This window comes from Daphnia pulicaria, chromosome 8, assembly GCF_021234035.1.
Source record: "Daphnia pulicaria isolate SC F1-1A chromosome 8, SC_F0-13Bv2, whole genome shotgun sequence".
NCBI classification, from domain to species: Eukaryota; Metazoa; Arthropoda; class Branchiopoda; order Diplostraca; family Daphniidae; genus Daphnia; species Daphnia pulicaria.
In genome coordinates this window covers 11,819,890-11,842,283 of record NC_060920.1, presented here as the reverse complement: position 1 = coordinate 11,842,283, position 22,394 = coordinate 11,819,890, and the positions used below count along the sequence as shown (strand labels likewise).

General features: G+C 39.9%; 6 protein-coding genes across 7 annotated transcripts; 3 read left to right on the top strand and 3 right to left on the bottom strand.

Annotated features, from left to right (window-relative positions):
- Window positions 1–37: 37 nt before the first annotated feature.
- Window positions 38–4,133, bottom strand: LOC124311025 (acetyl-coenzyme A synthetase 2-like, mitochondrial). The gene is made up of 11 exons (XM_046775267.1): window positions 3,814–4,133; window positions 3,271–3,400; window positions 2,936–3,032; window positions 2,659–2,858; window positions 2,392–2,567; window positions 2,019–2,319; window positions 1,811–1,950; window positions 1,528–1,731; window positions 1,210–1,464; window positions 959–1,141; window positions 38–884 (listed from the first exon to the last, which is right to left on the bottom strand). The coding sequence occupies exons 1-11, from the start codon at window positions 3,913–3,915 to the stop codon at window positions 714–716; spliced, it is 1,959 nt and encodes a 652-aa protein (XP_046631223.1). The 5' UTR covers window positions 3,916–4,133; the 3' UTR covers window positions 38–713.
- A 252-nt stretch (window positions 4,134–4,385) lies between these two features.
- LOC124311001 (exocyst complex component 5-like) lies at window positions 4,386–8,014 on the top strand. The gene is made up of 17 exons (XM_046775229.1): window positions 4,386–4,514; window positions 4,569–4,699; window positions 4,760–4,877; window positions 4,934–5,131; window positions 5,191–5,337; window positions 5,471–5,572; window positions 5,635–5,775; window positions 5,849–5,925; window positions 5,995–6,105; window positions 6,163–6,258; window positions 6,324–6,474; window positions 6,541–6,648; window positions 6,712–6,836; window positions 6,895–7,084; window positions 7,145–7,301; window positions 7,371–7,531; window positions 7,599–8,014. The coding sequence occupies exons 1-17, from the start codon at window positions 4,488–4,490 to the stop codon at window positions 7,701–7,703; spliced, it is 2,145 nt and encodes a 714-aa protein (XP_046631185.1). The 5' UTR covers window positions 4,386–4,487; the 3' UTR covers window positions 7,704–8,014.
- On the bottom strand, window positions 7,767–9,770 carry LOC124311263 (protein arginine N-methyltransferase 1-like). The gene is made up of 5 exons (XM_046775684.1): window positions 9,625–9,770; window positions 9,146–9,376; window positions 8,885–9,091; window positions 8,464–8,820; window positions 7,767–8,402 (listed from the first exon to the last, which is right to left on the bottom strand). Exons 1-5 carry the CDS (start codon window positions 9,625–9,627, stop codon window positions 8,109–8,111), a joined length of 1,092 nt encoding a protein of 363 aa, XP_046631640.1. The 5' UTR covers window positions 9,628–9,770; the 3' UTR covers window positions 7,767–8,108.
- An 864-nt stretch (window positions 9,771–10,634) lies between these two features.
- On the top strand, window positions 10,635–17,890 carry LOC124310836 (AT-rich interactive domain-containing protein 4B-like). The gene is made up of 20 exons (XM_046774897.1): window positions 10,635–10,751; window positions 10,819–10,926; window positions 10,993–11,058; window positions 11,120–11,213; window positions 11,268–11,427; window positions 11,492–11,740; window positions 11,803–11,882; window positions 11,954–12,341; window positions 12,408–13,008; window positions 13,070–13,332; window positions 13,410–13,521; window positions 13,585–13,826; window positions 13,890–14,434; window positions 14,502–14,914; window positions 14,986–15,233; window positions 15,295–15,925; window positions 15,993–16,339; window positions 16,409–16,740; window positions 16,807–16,926; window positions 17,012–17,890. The coding sequence occupies exons 1-20, from the start codon at window positions 10,749–10,751 to the stop codon at window positions 17,161–17,163; spliced, it is 5,154 nt and encodes a 1,717-aa protein (XP_046630853.1). The 5' UTR covers window positions 10,635–10,748; the 3' UTR covers window positions 17,164–17,890.
- A 79-nt stretch (window positions 17,891–17,969) lies between these two features.
- On the top strand, window positions 17,970–19,299 carry LOC124311369 (ubiquitin thioesterase otubain-like). Its single transcript, XM_046775841.1, has 6 exons — window positions 17,970–18,150; window positions 18,222–18,271; window positions 18,373–18,672; window positions 18,732–18,812; window positions 18,870–18,989; window positions 19,056–19,299. Exons 1-6 carry the CDS (start codon window positions 18,129–18,131, stop codon window positions 19,254–19,256), a joined length of 774 nt encoding a protein of 257 aa, XP_046631797.1. The 5' UTR covers window positions 17,970–18,128; the 3' UTR covers window positions 19,257–19,299.
- A 12-nt stretch (window positions 19,300–19,311) lies between these two features.
- Window positions 19,312–20,981, bottom strand: LOC124311343. Of its 2 annotated transcripts, XR_006909796.1 has the most exons (4): window positions 20,857–20,981; window positions 20,521–20,789; window positions 19,742–20,456; window positions 19,312–19,658 (listed from the first exon to the last, which is right to left on the bottom strand). XR_006909796.1 is itself a non-coding variant. In XM_046775793.1 (3 exons), the coding sequence occupies exon 2, from the start codon at window positions 20,641–20,643 to the stop codon at window positions 19,780–19,782; it is 864 nt and encodes a 287-aa protein (XP_046631749.1). In that variant the 5' UTR covers window positions 20,644–20,789; window positions 20,857–20,981; the 3' UTR covers window positions 19,312–19,658; window positions 19,742–19,779. The 2 variants fall into 2 exon arrangements, 1 of the variants encoding a protein (XP_046631749.1); XM_046775793.1 differs by having other exon boundaries at window positions 19,742–20,789.
- Between the last annotated feature and the right edge of the window lie 1,413 nt (window positions 20,982–22,394).

Below are 22,394 nucleotides of genomic sequence, written 5' to 3'. Positions count from 1 at the left end.
CTCAACTGCAAACGCTGCACACACATAACGTTCGGTGTAAACGAAAAACCATATTTTTTTTATTATTAATTACTGAACCTGGACACGAAAGAAAAAAACACTTGTCACAACAACACCGTGTTAGCTTTAGAATGCATAGGCGATATGCGAAAAAGGAGCAAGGGGGAAAAAATATAAGCCAAATCCGTTTTATAGGTAGTAATCAATTAAAAAAAAGGAATTAACACTAATCAAAAACATGGGCGGAATGTGTGTTTTGTTAACTGATCCTAATTAAGATGTGCGTTAAGTGTGTAATGAGAAAAAAACGTACCCTATCTACGACTAAAGGAGAGGGGGAACTGGAATGCCGTCACATGATTCGTGGTGTCATCGAAACAACTATTGCATAACTTGTAGACGATAGAAAATAATCACGATCCAACGTGCAGTCTTTTTGTTTCTTTTCTTTTTGGATGGATCGGATTGGTGAAGTGTTATTAACATTCAAATGTAAAGCCGATTTGTTTTTTGGATTTGTGAAATTTAAAAACAACAGGAGGCTGACAAAAGTGAGAGTAGAAGAAAAAGAGTGCAACAGTCATGTGATTTATAGAACTCCGTCAGGGCGGAAAAAAAGGGGAATTAGCAGGTAGTGTAGGTGTGGGTCATGTGTAAAGGGTAGTGCTTCTGCTGGGTTTGTGGGACAGGTCAAAAATCGAGACCAGTTAAGCTTATTTCCCTTGCTTAACCAAGATTCGATGGTGAACGATAAGGTCTTCGACGACCGAAGGGTCGGCCAACGTTGAAATGTCGCCCAGATCTTCCGTCTGATCCGCTGCCACTTTTCGTAAAATGCGTCGCATAATCTTACCCGAACGTGTCTTGGGCAAGCCAGTGCAGATCTATTGATGTAGTCCACATTTAGTTTTATATTATTATTCGCTCACAAAATCATTTCCGTTTTTATCCGGTTTACCTGTATTACATCCGGTAGAGCGTAACCAGCAATTTTCTGCCTGACAGTCGCCCTTAGTTCAGATTCCGTTTTGGCATCCGCCGAGTAGCCGTCTTTAAGTATAACGTAGGCGTATATACCTTCACCCTTGATATCGTGGGGATAACCGACAACAGCTGACTCTGCTACAGACGGATGCTGACCCTGTGGGAAAAAAAACAACGTACATCAAATTACTAAATGATAAAGCTGTTGTTTGTGAATTAAATTACTAGAGCGTTTTCCACTTCAGCTGTACCAAGACGATGTCCACTAACGTTAATCACGTCATCCATCCGTCCAGTAATTTGATAGTAGCCATCACTATGCCGTATGGCTCCATCACCGGTGAAATATAAACCACGGAACGGTCGATAGTATGTGTCCAGGAAGCGGCCGTGGGCTCCGTAAATGGTACGCGCCATTCCAGGCCACGGCTTCTTCAAGCACAAGGCACCCGTAACATTATTGCCTTCTAATTCTTCGCCCTGAAAAATATTTGAGAAATTACAACAAGGAAATTCAAATAAAATTCATGAGCAGGATCTTACTTTTTCTCCGATTATAGTAGGCCAGATTCCGTACATTGGTCGCATGGGCATACCGGGACGAATTTCGGAACCAGGTGCCGATGGTCTGGGGCTGATGCAAATTCCGCCCGTTTCCGTTTGCCACCACGTGTCCACGACGACACACTTCTCCTTGCCAACGACCTTGTTGTACCAATGCCAAGCCTCTACGTTGATGGGTTCGCCCTTGAAATGAAATTGAGCAGTTAATTACACGCACGCAACGTAGTACGTTGGCATTAACGAAAGGTTATGACAATCCTACCACAGAACCGAGAGTTCGAAGAGAGGTAAGGTCATACTTTTCAACGTGTTCATTTCCATGTTTAAGTAGCAGTCGAATGGCCGTCGGCGCGGTATAAAGTTGGTTGACTTTGAGCCGCTGAACTGTTTCCCAGTATCGACCTGCAGGGGATCACACGCGTCTTAACATCAACGTAGACAAAAAAAATCAATGGAAAAAATCGATCGACCTGGATCGGGATACGTCGGTGTGCTTTCAAACAGAAGAGTGGTTACTCCGTTTGCCAAAGGTCCGTACACAACGTAAGAATGGCCCGTGATCCACCCAATGTCAGCCACGCAACCAAAGATGTCGCCTTCGTTGCAATCAAATACTAGCTTATGTGTCAAAGAGGCATAAAGGAGGTAACCGGCTTGAGAATGGGCCACCCCTTTAGGATTTCCTGTGCTGCCAGACGTGTAGAGCATGAAAAGTAAATCTTCACTGTCCAGGACGGCAGGTTCACACTCGCCACTCTCTTTAATCATCGCCTGATGGGAAAGAGGACATATCGTTTGATTAATTCGTTGCCTTGATTATAATTTTTACTAGCGACAACCAACCTCGTCGAGATCGATATCAAGAGAAGATGAAACTACAGGATTTCCCGTCCTCTTGGCTACGAGGACTGCTGTGACGCTCGGACAATTAGCGACCGCCGCCACAACGGTCTTTTTCAACTCAATCAGTTTGCCTCCTCGTACTCCTTGGTCAGCAGTAATAACTACTTTGGCTTCCGCTAATAACAGAGATTTAGAAAAAACAGATCTGTTTTAAACTTGAAAGAATAAAAGCGTTTTGAAGAAAAAAAAAAAAACGAGGATCAATACCATCAACGATGCGACTCGCCAACGCTTCCGCACTGAATCCAGCGAAAACGACAGAGTGGACGGCTCCGATTCGGGCACAGGCCAGCATAGAGGCGACGGCGAGTGGACAGGCTGGCATGTAAATTGCTACTCGATCTCCTTTTTCCACTCCATGAGATTTGAGGACATTGGCAATCTGATTCATCATCGTGTACAACTCACTGTGCCACGTCATTTAGAAAAAAGAAAAAACAATTTTAGAAAACATGTAACAAGACAGGTTCATTAAAAGTCTAACCCGTAAGTGACCCGCTCCTCTTGACCGGGTTCGTCCTTTTCCCAAATAAGCGCTACTCTGCTGGCATCCTTTTCCTTGTGTCGGTCGACACAATTGACTGTCGATAAAATATTCAAACCAATTTGTTGTACTTTAATTTAAAAAATTCAAGATAACTAATTCATCCGGTATACGTGACTAGCGTTTTTTTTTTTGAAATCTAGGCTGTAAAATGACATCACATCAAAAACCGAGATAAAACTACTCAATTCCCGTCATTATTTCGTAATAACAAGTGGTTTTAGTTCTTATGGGAGATAAGCCAGTCTGATAGACGCATTATCAGTAATTTGTACCTGAGACATTTAATTGGCCGCCAACGAACCAACGGAATAAGCCCGTCTCCATATCGCAATCCGAGACCTTTTCAAAGTCGCGATTCCAACGCAGGCGCAAGCGGGCTAGCGTACCCCAGAACAGGTCCGTCTGTCAAAACGCCAATTGAAAATTAAATGCTAAATTTATGCTGAGGGCTACAAATTTTCATTAGTACGTTTCAAACAAGTCAAAGCGCTCGAAATAACTGGATTTCACAAATCAAAGTCATATTCAATTTATCCACTTTTGGCTTTATTAGAAAACTAGTGGATGCTGTAGGCAAAACGCCACGAAAACAAGATTTTCGAAAGCGCAAAACTTCTTTCGTATTCAACAATAATCGATTGTTTTACACGCATACACACGTACTAGCCACATCGTCGAATATTTGATCTGTCCCTCTAGCTACAACCTTATTTTTAACCTTCAAACACTAAATCAACAAGGTAACACAAGGTTGTCTATAGCGTCTACGGCTCTACGTGGGTGCAGCATACGGTTGACAAATAAAGCCAACAAACCTCATTGATGCTGAAGTTGTAAAGTTCCTCATAACTGGAGCAGCCAGGAAAAACATCTTTCAGCTCAGGTAGACTAAACACGCTGGCCGTAGGTGAATCCATTGCAATTTTTCAAAAATCAACGACCGTCGTTCACTAAACAAGAGTTTGAAGAGTTTTCGGCGATTTTCCTGTGTGCACTTATGGGTATGATGAATGTTTGATTCAAGTAGCAGAAGTGTTCACTGTATAACTAGAATGTATGTCAGGGAGCATCGAAACTTTTAAGTCCAGCCAGTCCACTCAACAGCCAAGGACTGTGAACCAAATGGGAAATGACAGAATGCCAGTGGCTACTAGAGTCGGTTTAGCGCAGCTGTAAACATACCATTTTTGTAAACATCGATTTTTTAGAAGATCGATAGATTAACTTTTGACATTTTTAATTTATAAAACAGAAAAGTATTTATTAATTGAAGTTTCATAATTAATTTATGTTGAATAATTTATAACTGTACTTGTGTATATTTGTTTATTAATCCTATAAAAAATAAATATTTTCTGTTTTATATTCATTCATAGATGGCGCAGTATATGCAAGTTGCAATAATACAAATACATGACAGATTTGACCCCAGTCTCGGAATTCACCACAATATTTTTGAAGTAAAAAAGTGATTTGTTGAAATTCCATCATGGACTTCCTTGCCGAAATGGAGCAGGTTTGTTGAGTGTTAAAAATATTTTGTAACATTTTCTGAAACGGTATCGTTAAGGAGCCGTTTAATCCAAATGAATTCGTTGAACGTCTTGCTTGGATGACTATGGGCGTATCACATTCTTCTTCCGGCAGCGACGATTCATTTTCCGCGACTGGTCTCTTGAATAATTTTGAGGAAACCATAAAGTAAGACACTTTATAAGGCCTGCGTTTGGTAAACACCTCATTATTGAACATCAATTCTAGGCATCTCCAAGTTCTTCAGGTTCGTGTACAGGGCAAATGTGATAAACTTGAAACTGCTTGTAGAGAAGAAGAAAATAAACATTGGCAGAAAATGGCAAAACTTGAAGAGAAAAATAAGGTAATTTTAAATCTACTTGTTGTAAAGTGTGTTTTTTTAATGCATATCTTATTCAGGCTGCTGTGGAAGCATTTCATGAGTTGGACTCTAGGATAAATAATGTTGCAACAAAAGTTGTTTACTTAGGAGACCAATTGGAAAATGTCAACACTCCTAGATCTCGTGCAGTTGAAGCTCAGAAACTCCTGACCCATTTCAATGGATTTATTAAGCCTGGGGGGCCTTTCTCGCCTGTTTTTAGCGATAAGGAACAGGTGTGTTTGTTTAATATTTGAATGACGACACGTATTCACTATTTCCAATGTTCTTTCAGTTATTTGAAGCAGCAGACATAATCCAAAAATTACAGTTAGTTGCTCAAGAATTGCCTTCTAGCAAATACAGTGGTGCGCAGAAACAAATTGCGCAAAAGTACGACGAAATTGAGCGTTCGTTAATTGAGGAGTTCGCGAAAGCCCAGGTAATTAAGAATTTAATGTAAATAAAGCTTTACCGATGAGAATTTGTATTTAACCACAAGCAATCGCTCGCTCTGTTAAATTTCATTACGACGATATTTGTTAACACATTTAATTGAATTTAAATCCTTATAGGTCAAGGGAGATCGCGCGCAAATGAAACATATCGCCTCTATTTTAAGCCACTTCAAGGGATATTCTCAGTGTATCGACGCTTTCATTGAGCAAAGCCAAGCGGTATACACGATAGTATTTATTTTCTTAGAATGAATATTAAAAGTTTTTATTTTTGCGATTAGGGTGCATTTTCTAGTGGAGACGTATTTTTAGATGTTGTCCCATTGTGTGAACGAAATGCAAGAGAAATGAAAGAAGTCTTCCATAACCCTGAACAAGTCATGGGAAAATTTATCCTGAACATTTTTTATGGGAAACTTCAGGTATTTACTTGGTTAATTGGCTACTTACTTGGTTTGGGAATTGAGTCCACGATAAATCTGCTTATGTCATTAGGGAACCATAAGTACTAATTTAGCAGATCGATCCAGACCCGATATTTATTTAAAGCGTCTGCATGAATTGTACTCCAGGTAATTGTCCATTACTCAAAATCAATCATACATTTCCCCATTTTTGACCCAAAATTTCTTTAAAAATAGGACAACAAAGTTATCGATTGATTTAGCACGCTACGACACTGGAAACGATCATGCGTTTCTATCAAAACTGGTGAAGAACATCTTTCAGCGTTATTTGGAATCATACATCAGGTGAGACCTTTTGAACGACTAACACAATCAATTACTTACATAATTTTATTGATTTAGCTTGGAAATTCGAAACTTGAAGGAGAGAAGTGCTACCGTTTTAAAGAAGTTCTACGAATACAAAAATCACCAAAAGAAACCTATCAACACTGGAGGGTAAAAGAATTGTGTAACAACCCCTAATCGTGCACCATTTTGAAAAAAAAATTTCATCGTTGCAGGATTCAGGAATTAAGGCGGGATTTGCAGGCAGTCATCGTAGCAAAAACTGGTGCTGTCTGGGAAACGCATGGCGGGGAAACGTTTCTTTCAGAACAAATCGCCGTCAGTTTATTGGATGAAACCAAGCAGGCCCTCATCCGATGCCATTCCGTAAGCTCATTCTTTATTTTAATTGCATCGATCCCACTATTGACCTTTATTTCCTCGTTAAATTAGTTATCACGGTCGTCAGAATGTGCCGCCAACGCTGTTCAAATTTTGGATGTCTTGTTCCAGTTCCTTATCGACGAATTTCTTGATTATGCCCTCGAAATCGGTCTACAGGTTTTATATTACATCGATAGTTGTTGGCGAATAAAATATTCAACTTCCTTAATTGATAAATAGGCTATACCGCCAGGAGAAAGCAAAGTGCAACCAGAGTTATATTTTTTTGGTGTCGTTCGTGAAGTCAACGCCATTGTTCATCTAATGGATAAACTTTTTCACGATAGCATTATCCCTTTGGTGGTGTAAGTTAATTCAAATGTTTATGTTTGAATCCTATTTCATAATTTGCTGATTGTTCAGATCTACTCCTAAGCATGGTGAATGTTTACAACGAAAGAAAACTATCTCAGAGCAGCTAGAAAACAAACTAGAAATTGGAGTCGATCGGTCTCTATCTGCCATCGTGGGTTACGTTAAAGTCACCCTACAATCAGAGCAAAAGAAGGGAGACTTCAAACCAGAAGGAGATGAAGCTGTCATTGCATCTCCCGTAATTTTGCTTCTAACATTTCATATGACATTCGGCTAAAAAAATTTGAACCCAATCCAGGCCTGTATTAAAGTTTGTCGCTTCGTCTCGGTTCAAACTGAGAGGATCAGAAATTCTCTTGACGGTAAGAATCAAGAAGCTGTGTTAAATGAACTGGGAACACGTTTTCATCGCGTCATCTACGAACACTTTCATCAGTTCCAGTATAATTCGATGGGTAATTTCTTTACAATTCCAAATGGTAGATTTTTCATCTGGACTGAACGATTTTTTTTTTTCTATTTAGGTGCACTTTGTGCCATTTGCGATGTTAACGAGTATAAAAAATGTGTGCAAGAGTTTAAAGTTCCAATGGTAACAACGTTATTCGACACCCTACACGCATTGTGCAACTTATTGTTGGTTTTACCGGAAAACCTTAAACAGGTTTGCACTGGAGATCAATTGGTAAGACTATTTACTAATGTAATGAATTTGATTCTAATATAATTCCTTTTATCTGTGTTTTGTTTAGGCCGCACTTGATCGTTCAATCTTATCAAACTTCATCCAACTACGAGCCGATTTTAAGACTGCTCGGCTAGGAAATTATATTAAAACCTTATCTGAAGATAAGTAAATGTGTACGTAATAAAATTTTCTGTTACCAACGAATGTTTCATATTTAATTAAAATACCCAAATTGAAGAAAAAAAAAAATGTTTATTAAAAAGAAATGGTGGCTTTTATTTTTTTTTTTCATGAGTTTGCCGCGCGAATGAAATCATGTTAAGTTTTCAACACAAGTAGTTTTCCACTGGTTGGGATTAGCGAACGAAATTAAAAAAAGTTTCTAGGAGATTAGAATAAGTGGAAAACTATTGGGCAAGATAGGATACTAATAAATTAGGTGACGGAAGTTGAAAACTTTCCATACAAATAAAAAATTAGCCACCCAACCAAAAATTAACAATTCATGTTATTGACTGAATGTGTTTCCAAAATCACGCACCTGGGCTTAAAGACCCTTTCTCCGACAAATCATTTAGCGCATGCGATAGACGTTGTTCTCTTGAAGTGTGCACAGTTCACCCGTGAAATTCAACTCAATGTTGAAGTCCAGATCACGATTATTCTTCGCATTCGGCTTCATTCCGAAAACACCGAAAATCTCTTCGTTTCGCTTGACTGTAAGATAATCATCCAGATAAAAAACAGTTTGCTTCCAGTGCGTGTAAGGAGCATCGGGCGCTGTGCTGAATCCCATCCTCTTGTGGCATTTAGTAAATTCGATGGTAAAAAATGTTACCAATGCATGAACGTAGTCATTACGACGAAGCTATGGATAAAAATTAAACGGTTAATTATAGTAAAACTACTATAAACATTGAGCTTATTACCTGAAGAGAGAATGGAGAACTGAATGCCAATTCGTCTTTAGTGACGGTGTACAGATCAACTTCCTTTAGTAGACATGAATTGGATACAACTTGCTTAGGATCGACCACGTCGACGAGTGGTTCAGTGATGGCGACTTTGCGAATGCAGCTCATGTTGAATCCGTATACCTCATCCCACCAGTTAATCTTGTCATCCTTGTACTGTCTGTCTTCGATAGCGCAAACATACAAGCTGGCTCGGTCGGGGAAGAGAAGTCCGTCAGGTTTCAACCACTTGTCTCGGGCATGCAGAATGGTCTCCAACATTGATTCGTAAAACAGGCAATAACCCATCCATTCAGAGATAATAATATCAACCTAATAATCAAACAATTAATTAAGCATCATTTGATAAGATTATATAGAAATGTGTTGTTTAAACCTTTTCAATTCCTTCAGGGAGTTCAACTTCTTCAACTTTGCCTTTGATAATGGAAATAACATCATCCATATGATTAGCTTTAACAATTTCTGTGGCCTGGTTCACAATATCAGAGCAATCAATGCCAAAAACTCGGGCAGCTCCAGCTTTGGCGGCAAACATGGACAAGATACCAGTTCCACAGCCAATATCTAAAACAACTTTACCCTAAAGAGAAAACAAAATCAATAATTGAAGAAAGAATTCTAAAATTTAACTAACCTTGAAAAGGTGCTTGTTGTGGTACATCGAATTTCTATATGTGAGAGTCCTGACTTCGTCTTTCAACATCTCTTCATGAATACCGAAATGAGCATAAGAATCAAAATAGTAGTCCCGTGAAGTCATGTCTTCTTTCTTTTCAGTGACTGGTTTTTCTGTGCCATCTGCAGCGTCAGGCTTTTCTTCTACAACTGGTGCAGCTACATCCATGCTTAGGTATTCAGCAGATGCCTGCAAGATACAAAAATCAGGAGAAAATTTAGCCTCGTGAAGGGCCACGATACAAGTTGCACGCTGAAATCTCTTAAATAAACTTTGTAATTGAAATCGTAATGGAATGTGCAATCTTTCGGTAGTTAAAAAACTGTGCCATGTGACATGAACTTCGGGTATCGTGAACAACTTTTAATCAATTGCATGCAAGAAAACCGTAAAACGGCAAAAAAAGTGACAATCAATTGAGAGTTCTAAATTCTTACCATTTTTATTGAATCGAATTAATGTTCGAATCTTCTTGATGATTAATACGAATTCAACAGAGACGAAGTTCTCACTGCTGTAAAAGCCGGCAGATAAAGAACATGTGGCCACAAAAAGTTAACGTGTGTGCGCACGCTGCCACGCTCTTGAAGGGTCTCTGTTTAGCATTTTTGAAATACACAAATTTTTAATTAACTCTTTTTTATCGAATTAACATGGAATTTTTTATCAAATAAATTAAAAAAAGATAATCAAATATTTTGATTACTTCGTTGATTCTTATCATAGAAACAAATCTCGAGAATGACAGGATACGTTATGATCTGTCAACGCCGACCCCTTTTCAAATATTGATTGATGCACGAAACTGAGCAGCCTTTTTTTTATGATGATCGGCTTGATTGAATCATGGCATTTCTTCTTTTGAAAACTTAAGCTAAACGTTGTTCATGTATGTTCGTAGCCTACATAAAAAATGTACAATTCGCAAAAAAAAATAATTCCCTCTCTATTAGAGATAATTTCTTTTGTATTTATTAATTAACGTTGTACTGTATGAATGTATGCACATCGATTCCATAATTGTGTTAAAGCTGAAATCAAAGACCCGTAATATGTAATATATATAAACTAGCGACGTTTTTAATCTTAACGGTGGCAAGAATAAACAGTCTAACAAGATTTCTTGAACAAAACTACAAAAACCTTGAAAGCTTCAGATTGCTGTACTGATAATTTTCATGTTGAGTCTGGTGATGTGGCATGTTATGGAAAGGTTAACCGTTGAAGTCACGGAAACTAAACATTCTAAATTCAACATGTACTTGTTATGCAATTTCTTTACATGTTATAATATCGGGTTTTGCTAGTCTGAGTCTAAACTAAACGAGCCTACGCGATCAGATTATCCAGTGCGAGCGACATAGGTAATTATTCGTCCTGACCATGGTCCTGAGCCGTTTTTCTCGTGATAACTTGTACCGGCAACATCGCATCAGCTGAGCGAAGTTGTATAGCTGGCCCGCTTCTGTTGGCTTTTTGGAAATTGGTCATTTGTGGTGGAGAAATTTAGGTCATATTTCGCTATCAACGTATATGTTGAGAACTGACCTTCTTCCTGAAAATGGTGAGTGACCACTTGACGTTTCTGAAGAAGTAAATCATCGAATATTCATCTAATTCCAATAATGCAGGGTGACGATCCTCCATTTCTGTCTGTTGGGACAGAAGTCAGTGCCAAGTACAAAGGCGCCTTTTGCGAAGCCAAAGTTCGGAAAGTGGTCAAGAGTATCAAGTGTAAAGTGAGTGGACTATAGTAAGCAATTGTGGAATTTCAACTTATGGTTTAAATTTATGTTGTTTGATAGGTCATGTTTAAATTGGGCCTTGGTAGCGCTGTGGTTTCAGATGACCAAATCAAAGGACTTCTAAGAGTTAGTTTACTATTACAGCTTGACATTTAAAAGAATTTGTTGATTATCTATTTTTATGAAGGTTGGTGCACAAGTGGAAGCCAAGCATCCAGAGAAAGCTCAGTTTCTTGAAGCTGTTATTAACAAAATTCAAGACTGCAGTCAATACACAGTTGGTAAGAGGTCATATAGCATCGGGTTTTGATATTTGCTAATCCATTTCTCACCAGTGTTTGATGACGGAGACATTACTACCTTGAGGCGAACTTCATTGTGTTTAAAGAGTGGTAGACATTTTGCAGAGAGTGAGACTCTTGATCAGCTGCCATTAACTCATCCTGAACACTTTGGTACACCTGTACTTGGTGGGAGGAGAGGAGGAAGAAGGAGGTAGGATTTAAATGTTCAACTTGAAAAATTATGGTTTTTCATATTTGTTTATCTTCCGCTTAAGGGACGAAAGTAGTGACGAAGATGGAGACGAAGATTCCGAATTGGGACGTCCAGAAAGAAGTGGCTCTGCAAGAAAAGCTGAAGATCGTGAACCTAATATTGGCAAAATTGTGTGCGTTGAAGTTAGTGACAAGAAGAAAGGCAAGGAAACATGGTTTCCCGGACTCATTGTGGCACCTACAGCCCAAGATGCAGTTTCTATTCGTGTCAAGGACGAGTATCTTGTACGATCTTTCAAGGATGCACGATAGTAAGTCACCGTTTTCTCCCTAAATGTGTTACCTGGTTTTTAAATGCCTTTTCTTATTTTAGTTACACTGTGCCAAAAAAAGAAGCCATGGAGTTCACTCGTGAAATCGCTTTGAAAACGGAGCACAACGCTCTGAAAACAGGTATCAATCTTTCTTGTTTGGTAAACAATAGTTGAGCACATATTTAACCATATTGTTCCTAATTACGTTAGCTATCGAGAAAGCCATGCAGTATTTGGACAAGAACGAATTACCTGCCCATTGGGACCGTGAAGCGCTTTTTGGGCTAGATGACACTAGCAGCGTTAATGAAAGTAAAGGCGGTTCAGATGGAGACAGCTCGGAAGAAGAGACTCGTGAAGAAAAGGACCATTTTGTGGCCCAGCTGTATAAATTCATGGATGATAACGGAACTCCTATCAACAAAGGGCCAACGATTAATAGTCGCGACCTGGATCTCTACAGGCTCTTCAAGATAGTCAATAAAATGGGCGGATTTAATCGTGTTACTAACCAAAATGGTTGGAAATCAGTCACGCAGAAATTGATTTTGAATTCGGCTTCCAACTCTTCGACTCATGTTAAGCAAGCATACAAAAAGTAAGCGTATATAGGATGTGGTTAGGATTTCGATTCTTTTGCTAATCGGATTTTTTTTTGCTCCAGATATTTGTACGGTTTCGAAGATTTTTACCGTAAACTCGGTTGCACAATGAACAGCCCACGTGGTCCGAAATCACGAGCGAGACCTGGGCGCAGCCTAATACGGGATAGAGACCGTGCCACTTCCGGGGCATCTACACCGAAAGGTGATCCAGAGGAAGAGGAAAAGATAAAAGTAGAAGAAGAGACGCCTTTACCGCCGCCTGTCCAAGAAGTTGCTCCAGTGATAGAAGCTGCTGCTGCTGTTGTGGAGGAGGAAACTATTTCCGTCGTAGTTGAAGAGGAGGAAGTTGATGAGTCGTCGTCTTCCGTTTCACAGCCTCCCGCTCGAAAGCAAAGAGAACGTTCTTTGCCGCTGCGCTTACAGGATACAATCACAACGAAACCTTTGGTAGTTAAGAAAGAGGAGGAGAGTGGCGGTGACGATGCAAATGAACAGGAAGTCGAAAGCAACAGCAGCCATTCCGTCCGAAGCCAACGAGGTACCCGTAGTCGCATTCCACGGGAAAAATCAGATGAAACTGAGCAGCCGGAGGCCAGTCGTTCTGCTAGAAAACGCGGAAAAAGCAGACAGGAAGAAAAACCTGCCGAAGATGACGAGAAGGTAAGAAAAAAAATAGTCAAATGATGAAAAATCGGTTAATAAATAACTATTTTTCTTTCAGCCGTCGCGCGTTAAGGTTAAGGAAGAAGTCGCCAACGGTAAAGAAGATACAGAGAAGAAATCTAAAGGTTCTGCGAAAGATGACACGGAGAAAAAGAATAAGACACCAGGCAGGGAACCCAAAAGTCGCGGGCGTAAGGGTGAAGATGCGGTAAAAGCGGAAGAGTCCAAGAAAACGGAAGAAGAGAATATTTCCGTCGATCAGGACGAACCAACACCCAAGCGAAGAGGTCGTAAGCCACGGGCATTGGGAGATTCTGAAGAGTAAGTTGCTAATCTTCTTTTCTTTTTCATTGTATTGTGCCCTCAAACTGATTTTAATCATGTCTTTTTTTTTTTAGGGATGAAGGGGGCAGACTTCCTGCCAATGTGGATGTCCAGATTGGTGATAAGCTCAAGGTCTACTATGGTGATAAACCCATTCAGGATTCTAAAGTTACATATGAAGCCAAGGTTTGTGTTGTGTAGATAATTGTTTATTTATTGTAATCCTTTAATAATTATTTTTGAGTGTAGGTCTGCGAAATACGTTGTGAGGGATCTATTAAACTGTTTTTGGTTCACTATACGGGTTGGAACACGCGATATGATGAGTGGATTAAGCGAGCTCGCATTGCCGAAAATCTTACCTGGACGCCAAATCGCAAAAGGAGCAAATCGGTTCACGGTCAAGGAACGACTCGCACTAGTTCTTCGGTTGTCAGCGGTAAAGCCGGTCCTGCCAAACGAGGTCGGACTCGTGGGCAAGATTCTTCAAGGTAATTTTATCTTGTTTGTTTGTAGGTGCCAAGTATTACTTCTGACTCATTGTTATTAAACAGATCTGCAACCCCGTCTTCGGTGACGTCTACGTCTTCAACTGGACAAAGGAATGCCAACCTTGCATCGAGTGAGGATTCTGGCAACAAACTCCCCCCTTCTAAAAATAGTCGACGTCGTTCCCGCCGTATTTCAGAGATTTCAAATAATTCAGCCGAGAGTATGGATTCATCTGATGATGACGAGGAGGAAGAAGGTACGGTTCGTGTACGGAAGAAACCTACCAAAAAATCCTCAGCCACAGTGGAGAGCGAAGAATCAGAACCTGTCGACGTCGAAGAGTCTGATCGCACTCCTCGTAGGCGTCATCAGCGACGCAGGATCTCCGAATCTGAACAAACGCCGGCCGACAACAAAAGTACACATGAACCTCCTGTTGGTGATGCTGCAGTTACTGTTGCTACCTTAACCCCTGTTCGAAGAGGCCGGCGTAGGGCTGTAACAGCTCCCGAGTCTACTGTGGCCGATTCCACGCCCGCCAAAGAAGAACAAGATGAGGCAAATAAAACCTCGTCGGAGCCTGCAGCCGATCTCAATTGTGTTTCTGGTTAGTCAGTTTTACACTTCGTATTTCTTATGTCACATTTTAACGGTTCTATTTGATTACGTTCTAGGGGAAGCACCTAAAGGGAAAGATTTTGATCTGAAAAAGATACGATCAGAGCTCAAAATGCCGGCAGATATTACCGCAACGGCTGCTGTGAAAACTTCATCGCCTGTACCGCCAAATTTGCCGCCACCGCCTACCCCGGTAGCTTTCCCCACCGTTCCTGCCGTTCCCACTGGTTCATCTACTTCTCAGCAGCAACAACAACAACAACCTGTTGATTCTCATGCTTCCGCGTCTGGGAGAGGAGATGATGACATTTATGAATTCCGAGAACCAGAGCCATTTGAGTTCGAAGTTCGTGCCCGACGTGAATCGCCGTTTAGCGAAGATCGAGTTCACCATCGTTTTACTCAGCGCAAGTCAACAAAAGAGGAGGACGAAGAATGCAGTCCGAAAAAAGTTATTGCTTCACCTGTGGTAAAAACTTGTTTCTGTTACTTGTGGTTTTGTTGTGTTGGTATAACATAGTTTTATTTGTTATTTATTAGCGGTCTGGTTCAGCTGAAAGAAGCAAATCCGTTATTACCTCACCTCCTCGTGGTGCTCGTCCGTGCTCAACGGCCACCACATTGTTAGTTGCACCACCAGAAGAGTGTGAACCGACGCAGCAAGCTCAATCAACGTCTTGTCCATCTCCCGTTCCTTCTCAACAGAACGATGAAGTCATTTCAATAGCGCCTTTTTCAAATGTTCAGTCACCGCCGCAGCCGACGCCACTGCCACCACCACTACCAGAGTTTGTGTTAAATTTCATTTGATTGAGATGCGCTAGATTTTTAAATTCGTGATTAATTTAGGTCGTCGAGTCCCAAGGTAGTGGAACCACCCGTGGTGAAGGAAGAATTGAAGGAAGATCAACCTCAAGTTTCTACCACGAAATGTTTGGAGTCGGTGCCAACTATTACATCACCAAGTCCAATACTGCCCATGCCAGCACTCTCTGCCCTTGCTGCCCACTCAGTCACAGCCGCTTCCAGTCCACTCGTCGTTTTTGCCCATAAATCTACGTCTGTAGAGGTCAACAGACGTAAGGCGGAAGAAGAAAATGAGGAGGACGACGATGAGGATGCAGATGAAGAAGAGGAGGAGGAGGAAGAAGAAGAGGAAGACTTAGTCCCAGATGACAGCAAAAGCAATACACCACCTTTAAAGAGGGAACGAAGGAAAACTGGCGCCAGAAAAGCCATCAGCAGAGAGTTTATAGAATCTGACGAGGATTCTCCTGAAGATCCTGGAGCGTCGAATGATAGTACACCCAACAAAGCGATTGAAGAAGATAAAGTTTCCAGCGATTCTACTCCGTCGGAAACTGCTGAAGACGACGATCTAGCAGAAAAAAACAATGACGCAGAGAGCTTGCTTGCGCTACGAAAACCCAGCTCAAACTGCTCCGGCCTGTTGAAATTAAAGTCGGACGAAGATTTAGACGTATGTTTATTTTTTGACTGCCCATCCAATTGCACTTCTTTATATGGCTATGTTTACCTTTTTGCAGGAAAATTCTCTATTGTGCGAAGAAACAATTCCAGGTAGTCCAGTGACTCATTCAGCAGCTCCTTCCTCAGACGGCCCAGACACTTCTCTTCCAGTTCCTTCGACCTCTCGCTCAACTGAAATGCCATTTGCTAGTGCTCCTTTGGCTCCTAATATGCCCCGAACACGGGGTTTGTCCGGTATGGCTAACTCAGTGTCGCGCGTCAATAGAAAGCGAGGTCTTCGTCAAGCATTAGCCATGCAACGGCCTGGATGCATACGCCCAGGAGGTCCTTCTCTAGTAATGGAGAACACGCCTCCAACCACTCCAGACGGAAGTTTGTCTTCCTCATCAAGTTCACCTCAAGGGTATGGATTGATTTATTTTTAAAACCACGTGAAATGAATTGAATATTTATTCATTTCTTCGGGATTTAGGGATCATGGTGGAATGTCACCAGATCATGGTAGTGTTAAATCAGAGCGCGAATTCTCAGAAAACGACAATGCTGCTCCTGGTGCTCAGGTATCCCAAAATGCAATTGAACTTCCTGTAGTGCGAAACATAGGACCAAGAGCAAGCGCGACAGCTCAACCAGTACCACCACCAGTTGTAAAACGACGAGAGGATGAAGCTTCTCGTCAAATGCAACATCATCAAGAGGAAGAATCGCCTGTCAAACGACGAAGAAGAGGAGCTGTTCTGGGTGCTTCCGATCAGAATTCATCCCGCAGAGGCAGAGGTCACGGTCGGAGTCCAAGAAGAACTGGTTAGTTCATTTTTATTTCATGAAATAAAGCAATAATTAAATGATTTGTCATATTCCCGTTTTAAGGTTCCGATAGCGAGGATACGGTAACAGATTACGTTAATTCCTCGAGCATGGGATCAGGTTGTGTGAGCTTGTCCAATTATCAGCCTCGTTCGTCTCGATACAATTTCTGCACAGATCTCGGTAATTAATGTCTTTTCCTATTTAATTTTTCAAACTTAATGCGATGTGTAAGAATTGTTATTAATTTTGTAAAAATTTTATGTAGACCCAGAGTTGGACGCAACACAGCGCATCGCTTCTTTACAGGACAAACTTCGCGAATTGAGACAAACCTACAGTGCATTGAAGGCAAGGGTCATGCTGATTGACCGCCGTAGAAAGAAATTGAAGCGCAAAGAGAAGGAAGCCGCATCTTGATAACATGATGGATTAACAAAATATGCACAATAGGTTTTCTTAATTTTATTCGATTATGACAAGTGACTTTATAAAACAGTTTGTGTTATTTATTTCTAACTGACCGCCGTTGCGATGAATCATGCATTTCCCATTGTTTCTCATTTCATTGTTTGTATATGTGTGCGTGTATGGAATACTCTCTCAACATCCTCGTCGTGGATGCGTGATGACTAGAGCCTTGACAGTCGATACTTCGTGAAAAGATCCACTGGTGGTTGCAATTCAATCAGGATCCTGAAGAAAAAAAGCCCATATTCCCACTATCGATAAAAGCCAGCTATTCTGGTTGATTTGTTATCTTATATTGGTGAACTGATGTTGGACCTGATTAGAATAACCCCATTGATGATTCATTTAGTTGCCATTTGTTTAAAAATGAGAGAAGCAAACTTTTCCCCTATTGTTAAGGTTCTTGACATGGTAACGTGAACACTCGCATTTTAAATGATTGATTTCTAATTGTTTTTGCATCCTTTTTCTTTCATTCTCCATCTTGTCTTTTTAAATTTCTGAAATGAAGACCTTTATGATTTCCCCACTTTACGCCCTAACCTCAGTTTTTCGTATGGTATTTCGGCCATTTCCTCCCTAATTTTAGAGAAAACATTGAGCAATTTCATTTCGGAGATGTTTTACAGCTTTGAAATGGAATAAAATACGATAATTATGTCTTTTGGCGATCGAATTTTGAAATACAATTTATTAGCGGATAGAAAAAAGTTGAATTTAAATCAAATCGCAACGCTGTAGGAAGTAAAAATGACATTTTTTGTCCATGCAAATTAGCAGCTGTTTGCTGGGGGGTCGTAGTCGAATCTTTATTTTTTTTTTGTTCTTGTTTCTTGATTCCTATTCGATTTACTTCTTCCATTAGATTGGTGACAAAGTGCGTCACTTCTCACTTGGTAATTAACAATTCAAACATGGAAATGGTACCAGAAACGGGTATGTTTATACGGAAATACGTGAGTTTTCATTGATTCGTTAATGGCATGTTTTGTTATTTTTAAACCAAGAAATCCAAGATGAAGGCATTCTTAAGCAGCAAAGAGAGATTGAAAAAGAGGTTTGTTGACATTTCTGTGACCAAGAATTTTTCAAATGATCTGTTAATAGATTCTGGTCAACAATGTATTTTTATATATAAGTTATCTTATTTACAAATAGGTTGCAGAGATCCATCCCTTGGTTGGAAATAAACAACCACTGACATGTCTACTGAAAGAGTACATGGATGATCCTATATATACAAATAAGTTGACAAAATTGGCTGGTGTGTATCAGTCGATCAGAAGGGTGCGACCAGATGGAAACTGTTTTTTCAGAGGATTTGGATTTTCCTATTTTGAAAGACTTCTGGATAATGAGGAAGAATGGAAAAAGTTTCAGGCTATTGTGATGGGCACAAAGGATCAGCTGATATCGCAAGGATTTCCTAAATTTACTCTAGAAGACTTCTTTGATTCGGTATGATCCATAAGAATAAGAAGAATGAATTCCTTGTAATATTGTTTTTTTTTTTTTAGTTTATGGAAGTAGTTAACCGCCTTGGAGGTGAGGGGAAAATGGACGCAGAAGAATTAAGTCGAATTTTCAACGATGCCGGAGTAAGTATGAGCAAGAAAACGTTTTGATACTTTGACTTACGTGTGATATTTCTACAGACCAGTGATTATTTGGTTGTTTATCTCCGCCTTGTAACATCTGGACAATTACAAAAAGAGGAAGACTTCTACCAGAATTTCTTGGAGGGAGGCAAGAGTATGAGAGAATTTTGTCAGCAGGTACTAGAATAAGTGGGAGAGAGAAGTTTTAGAATCTCTAACTTAATTGTACCCTTTAATTTTCAGGAAGTTGAACCCATGTATCGCGAATCGGATCATATGCATGCCATAGCCCTAGGATCAGCTTTGAAAGTTGGTATTCGAGTTGTTTATTTAGATCGAGGTGAAATTACCACTAGTCCTCCAGAACATGATTTCCCAGAAGATTGCACTCCTTCCGTTTATCTGCTATATAGACCCGGCCATTACGATATTCTGTACAAGTAAAGACGAATAAAACCGAAGATATTTCCCTTTTTCAAGAAATGAATTGAGCAAGTTAAACGTTATTAATATACAATTGTATTCTGCATACGACGGCGCAGTGTTATACAAAAAAAAATAAGCCATGCCAGTTGTTCTTATCTAGAAATGGGTTGAAATAACGTATTTACAAAAACCAGATTGTTTCGGCGGACTTCCACCTTTCTTCCTTTAGAACGCTGCAACCTGTAACGAAACAAAACACTGCACGGCATTAATAATTTTTCCGATTTACAAGGATCGACCAGGATTATAATGAAAGGAAACAGACCATTTTACGATACATTAATAACCTAACCCAATGGTGCAAGAACCTCGGTAGTTGATCATATATGGGGTGGTAGGCTCCATCAATGTGTAACAACACTGTGAATATTCATAGAAAATGCATAATACAAACAAACAAAAAACATACTGGCATAGCTAAATATGTGACACAGGGCACCTACATTTAAGAATGTTTGTAATTTGATAGATTTCCATATCCTCAAACTTGTGCAGACCATTTCTCCTGGGCTCTGGTAGCACACGCGACACAAAATTCGAGTGAAATTTGTTTGTTGAAAACATGCAAACAGACTCCAGCAGGTACGGCTTGACGGGTAGTCTCGGGAAGAAGTGTGTCATCACCAAATAAATTTATATCTTCTTCACTGAAATTGGACAAAACGTCAAGGGATTCCGCATCAAGTTGTGTTGGGCACATGGGCGAACTGGGCATCCAGTCATAGCAGTCGTCCTCATCATGGATGGTACTGGTGCCGCTGGAACTTTCACTCGTCCGTTCCATTTTGATCTTTTTTGAACCTTCAATGACTGACAATTCCACAGCAGCTGTTCTCTTTAAAGGATAGGTTGGCCTTAAAGATGTAGACATGGGAATAGATGAATCCTGTTTGATAGTTTTGATGAGTCCAGATATCTCTTGAACATTAGCTAGAATACTTTTGAAGTACAGAATCTCTTTTTGAAGTTCATCAATGGTACTGTCCTTTTCCTTCAACTTGTCCACCAGGTATTCGTTTTCTTTCTTGGCTGCAGAGAGATTTTCTTCAAGTCCATTTATGTAACGTTTCTTCTTAAGACGGTTTTCTCTGGCCAGCAGTGCATTCTTTGAAAGCGAGGCGCTGTCTGTGTCTTCATCTGACCTCGGTGATGAAATTTCTGGAATTTTATCTTGAGATGACTTCCCCAGAACAACATTTTGTGGCAATGCCACACGGATTACCTTGTATTGTGGGGTGGAGGCGTGTGGTCCAGACTGAGAAACATTTATAGTTCTGTATGATTTCATTGATTGTGGGATTCCTCCACTAGTAGTGAGCAGTCTGACAATCTTTGTCTCAGGCATTTTGTTGGATTTGTTTGGGAAAAAGAAAAGCAATAGACAGTTTAATCTGTATATGGGAGCCTATGTCGATCGTCTTAACTTACTGAGAACTCGGAAGAAATTTAGCTTTCAGGTGCTCTCAAGGAATTTCTTACAATTTTAGCAATCTGTAATGCACAAAAACATTAAAGGTGGTTAATAAAGGGAAAACAAAATGAAAATGTGAAGGTTTACCTTGAAAAATAAGTAGGACAAAGAAAGCGCTGAAAAAATGGCGTACACTCTGGAATCAGTTTTATTTATTCTGTGTTGCTCTCTCTTCTGTCTTTCTCAACTCGTGCTGCTTATCGATACGAACGATTGCATCACTGGCGTTGCCAGATTTTGACCTAAAAATTCAATCGCAATAATCATTCATTACATTCTTTAAATTTTACAATGAAAAGTATCTCATTTGAAAAAAAGAAATTTTTATGAAGAGAAATTTCATTCATTTTAATTTGTTTTTAAAATTAATTGATGTTATTTTGCCGTCCAAACTGGCAACATAGAACGGCCATGAATTTCGTTTGAAAGCGAGAATTACGAATTTGCATAAAAATGGGAAAGGTTGAATCTAGAAAGAAAGGAAGAAACACACGAAAGCTTGCCATGTGCCCTCTTGTACTAAACGTTGTACGATATATATTTACAGATTTCATTTTGCATTGTATGCAACTTTCAGAGCAGGTTCTGGAAAAGTTAGAAATGCACATGGCAAAAATATGTAGTGAATATACACGAGGTCTTGATCGTCACCGACAAGCATGTTTAACATCATACATATTATCATCATGGTATATTATTAAATAATTTCAAAATGTGTATTGTGTTCTTTAACCATGATATGTTCTTTAGTCGTAAGGCAAGCAAGCATAAATATTCCCATGTTCAATGGACAGTGATTGTTCAAATGTGAAAAGTTATACTTCGCTGAGCTCCTCTGGGTGTGCTGTCTTTCTGGCTGGTTAGTTCAAGGTATACGTCATTTCTTGTGTTCCATTTATTTAGTCAATTACTCAATTAGTCACTTAAGAAATCAGAGATAGGCAAAATAGGATTGTAACGACGATTGTGAAACTAAATGCAGACCAAGATGCAGACGTGATCACTAACGAAACTTCGTGTTGAAATCGCCAAGATGACAACCAACAGTAGTTTTTATTGTAGAGTTATTTTCAACTTGCTCATTCAAACATAACACACATTCAATTTGAATTTTTGAACTACAATTCAAACATTCAAACATTTTTTTTCTTGCTTTTCTGAAGAAATGAACATTGGTTAGAGCAAAAGTTTGTAGATGGTGCTGTTAGCATTGGCGCCATTCTTAAAAAAAAAATTCCAGACTGTCAATGTCGTAAAGTAGACATGCCAGCCACGTTCATGGCGTAAAATCAATGGGACAAAAATGTATTTGTGGGAACGGAAAACGCCATGTGATTTTTCGTTCAGACCTGCCGATAAAAATGGATGGCGGATGCTGATGTGCGAGCGGATGCGTCCATATCGTGCCAGACCGACACCCTCGACTCACTGGCTGCGTTCAGCTACGATTTTTATCAATAGGCTCCAGTTACGTCTGTCCAATTTCGATAGTTCGATTTTTGTCAACACTCTCTATCTTTGGCTCCTCCTCCGGAATAAATGGACGAGTAGAATTTCGAAAATTCCAAATTTAAAAAAATCATCTGAATCATGACGAACAAATGTTTTGGCCCTCGACCGATTTC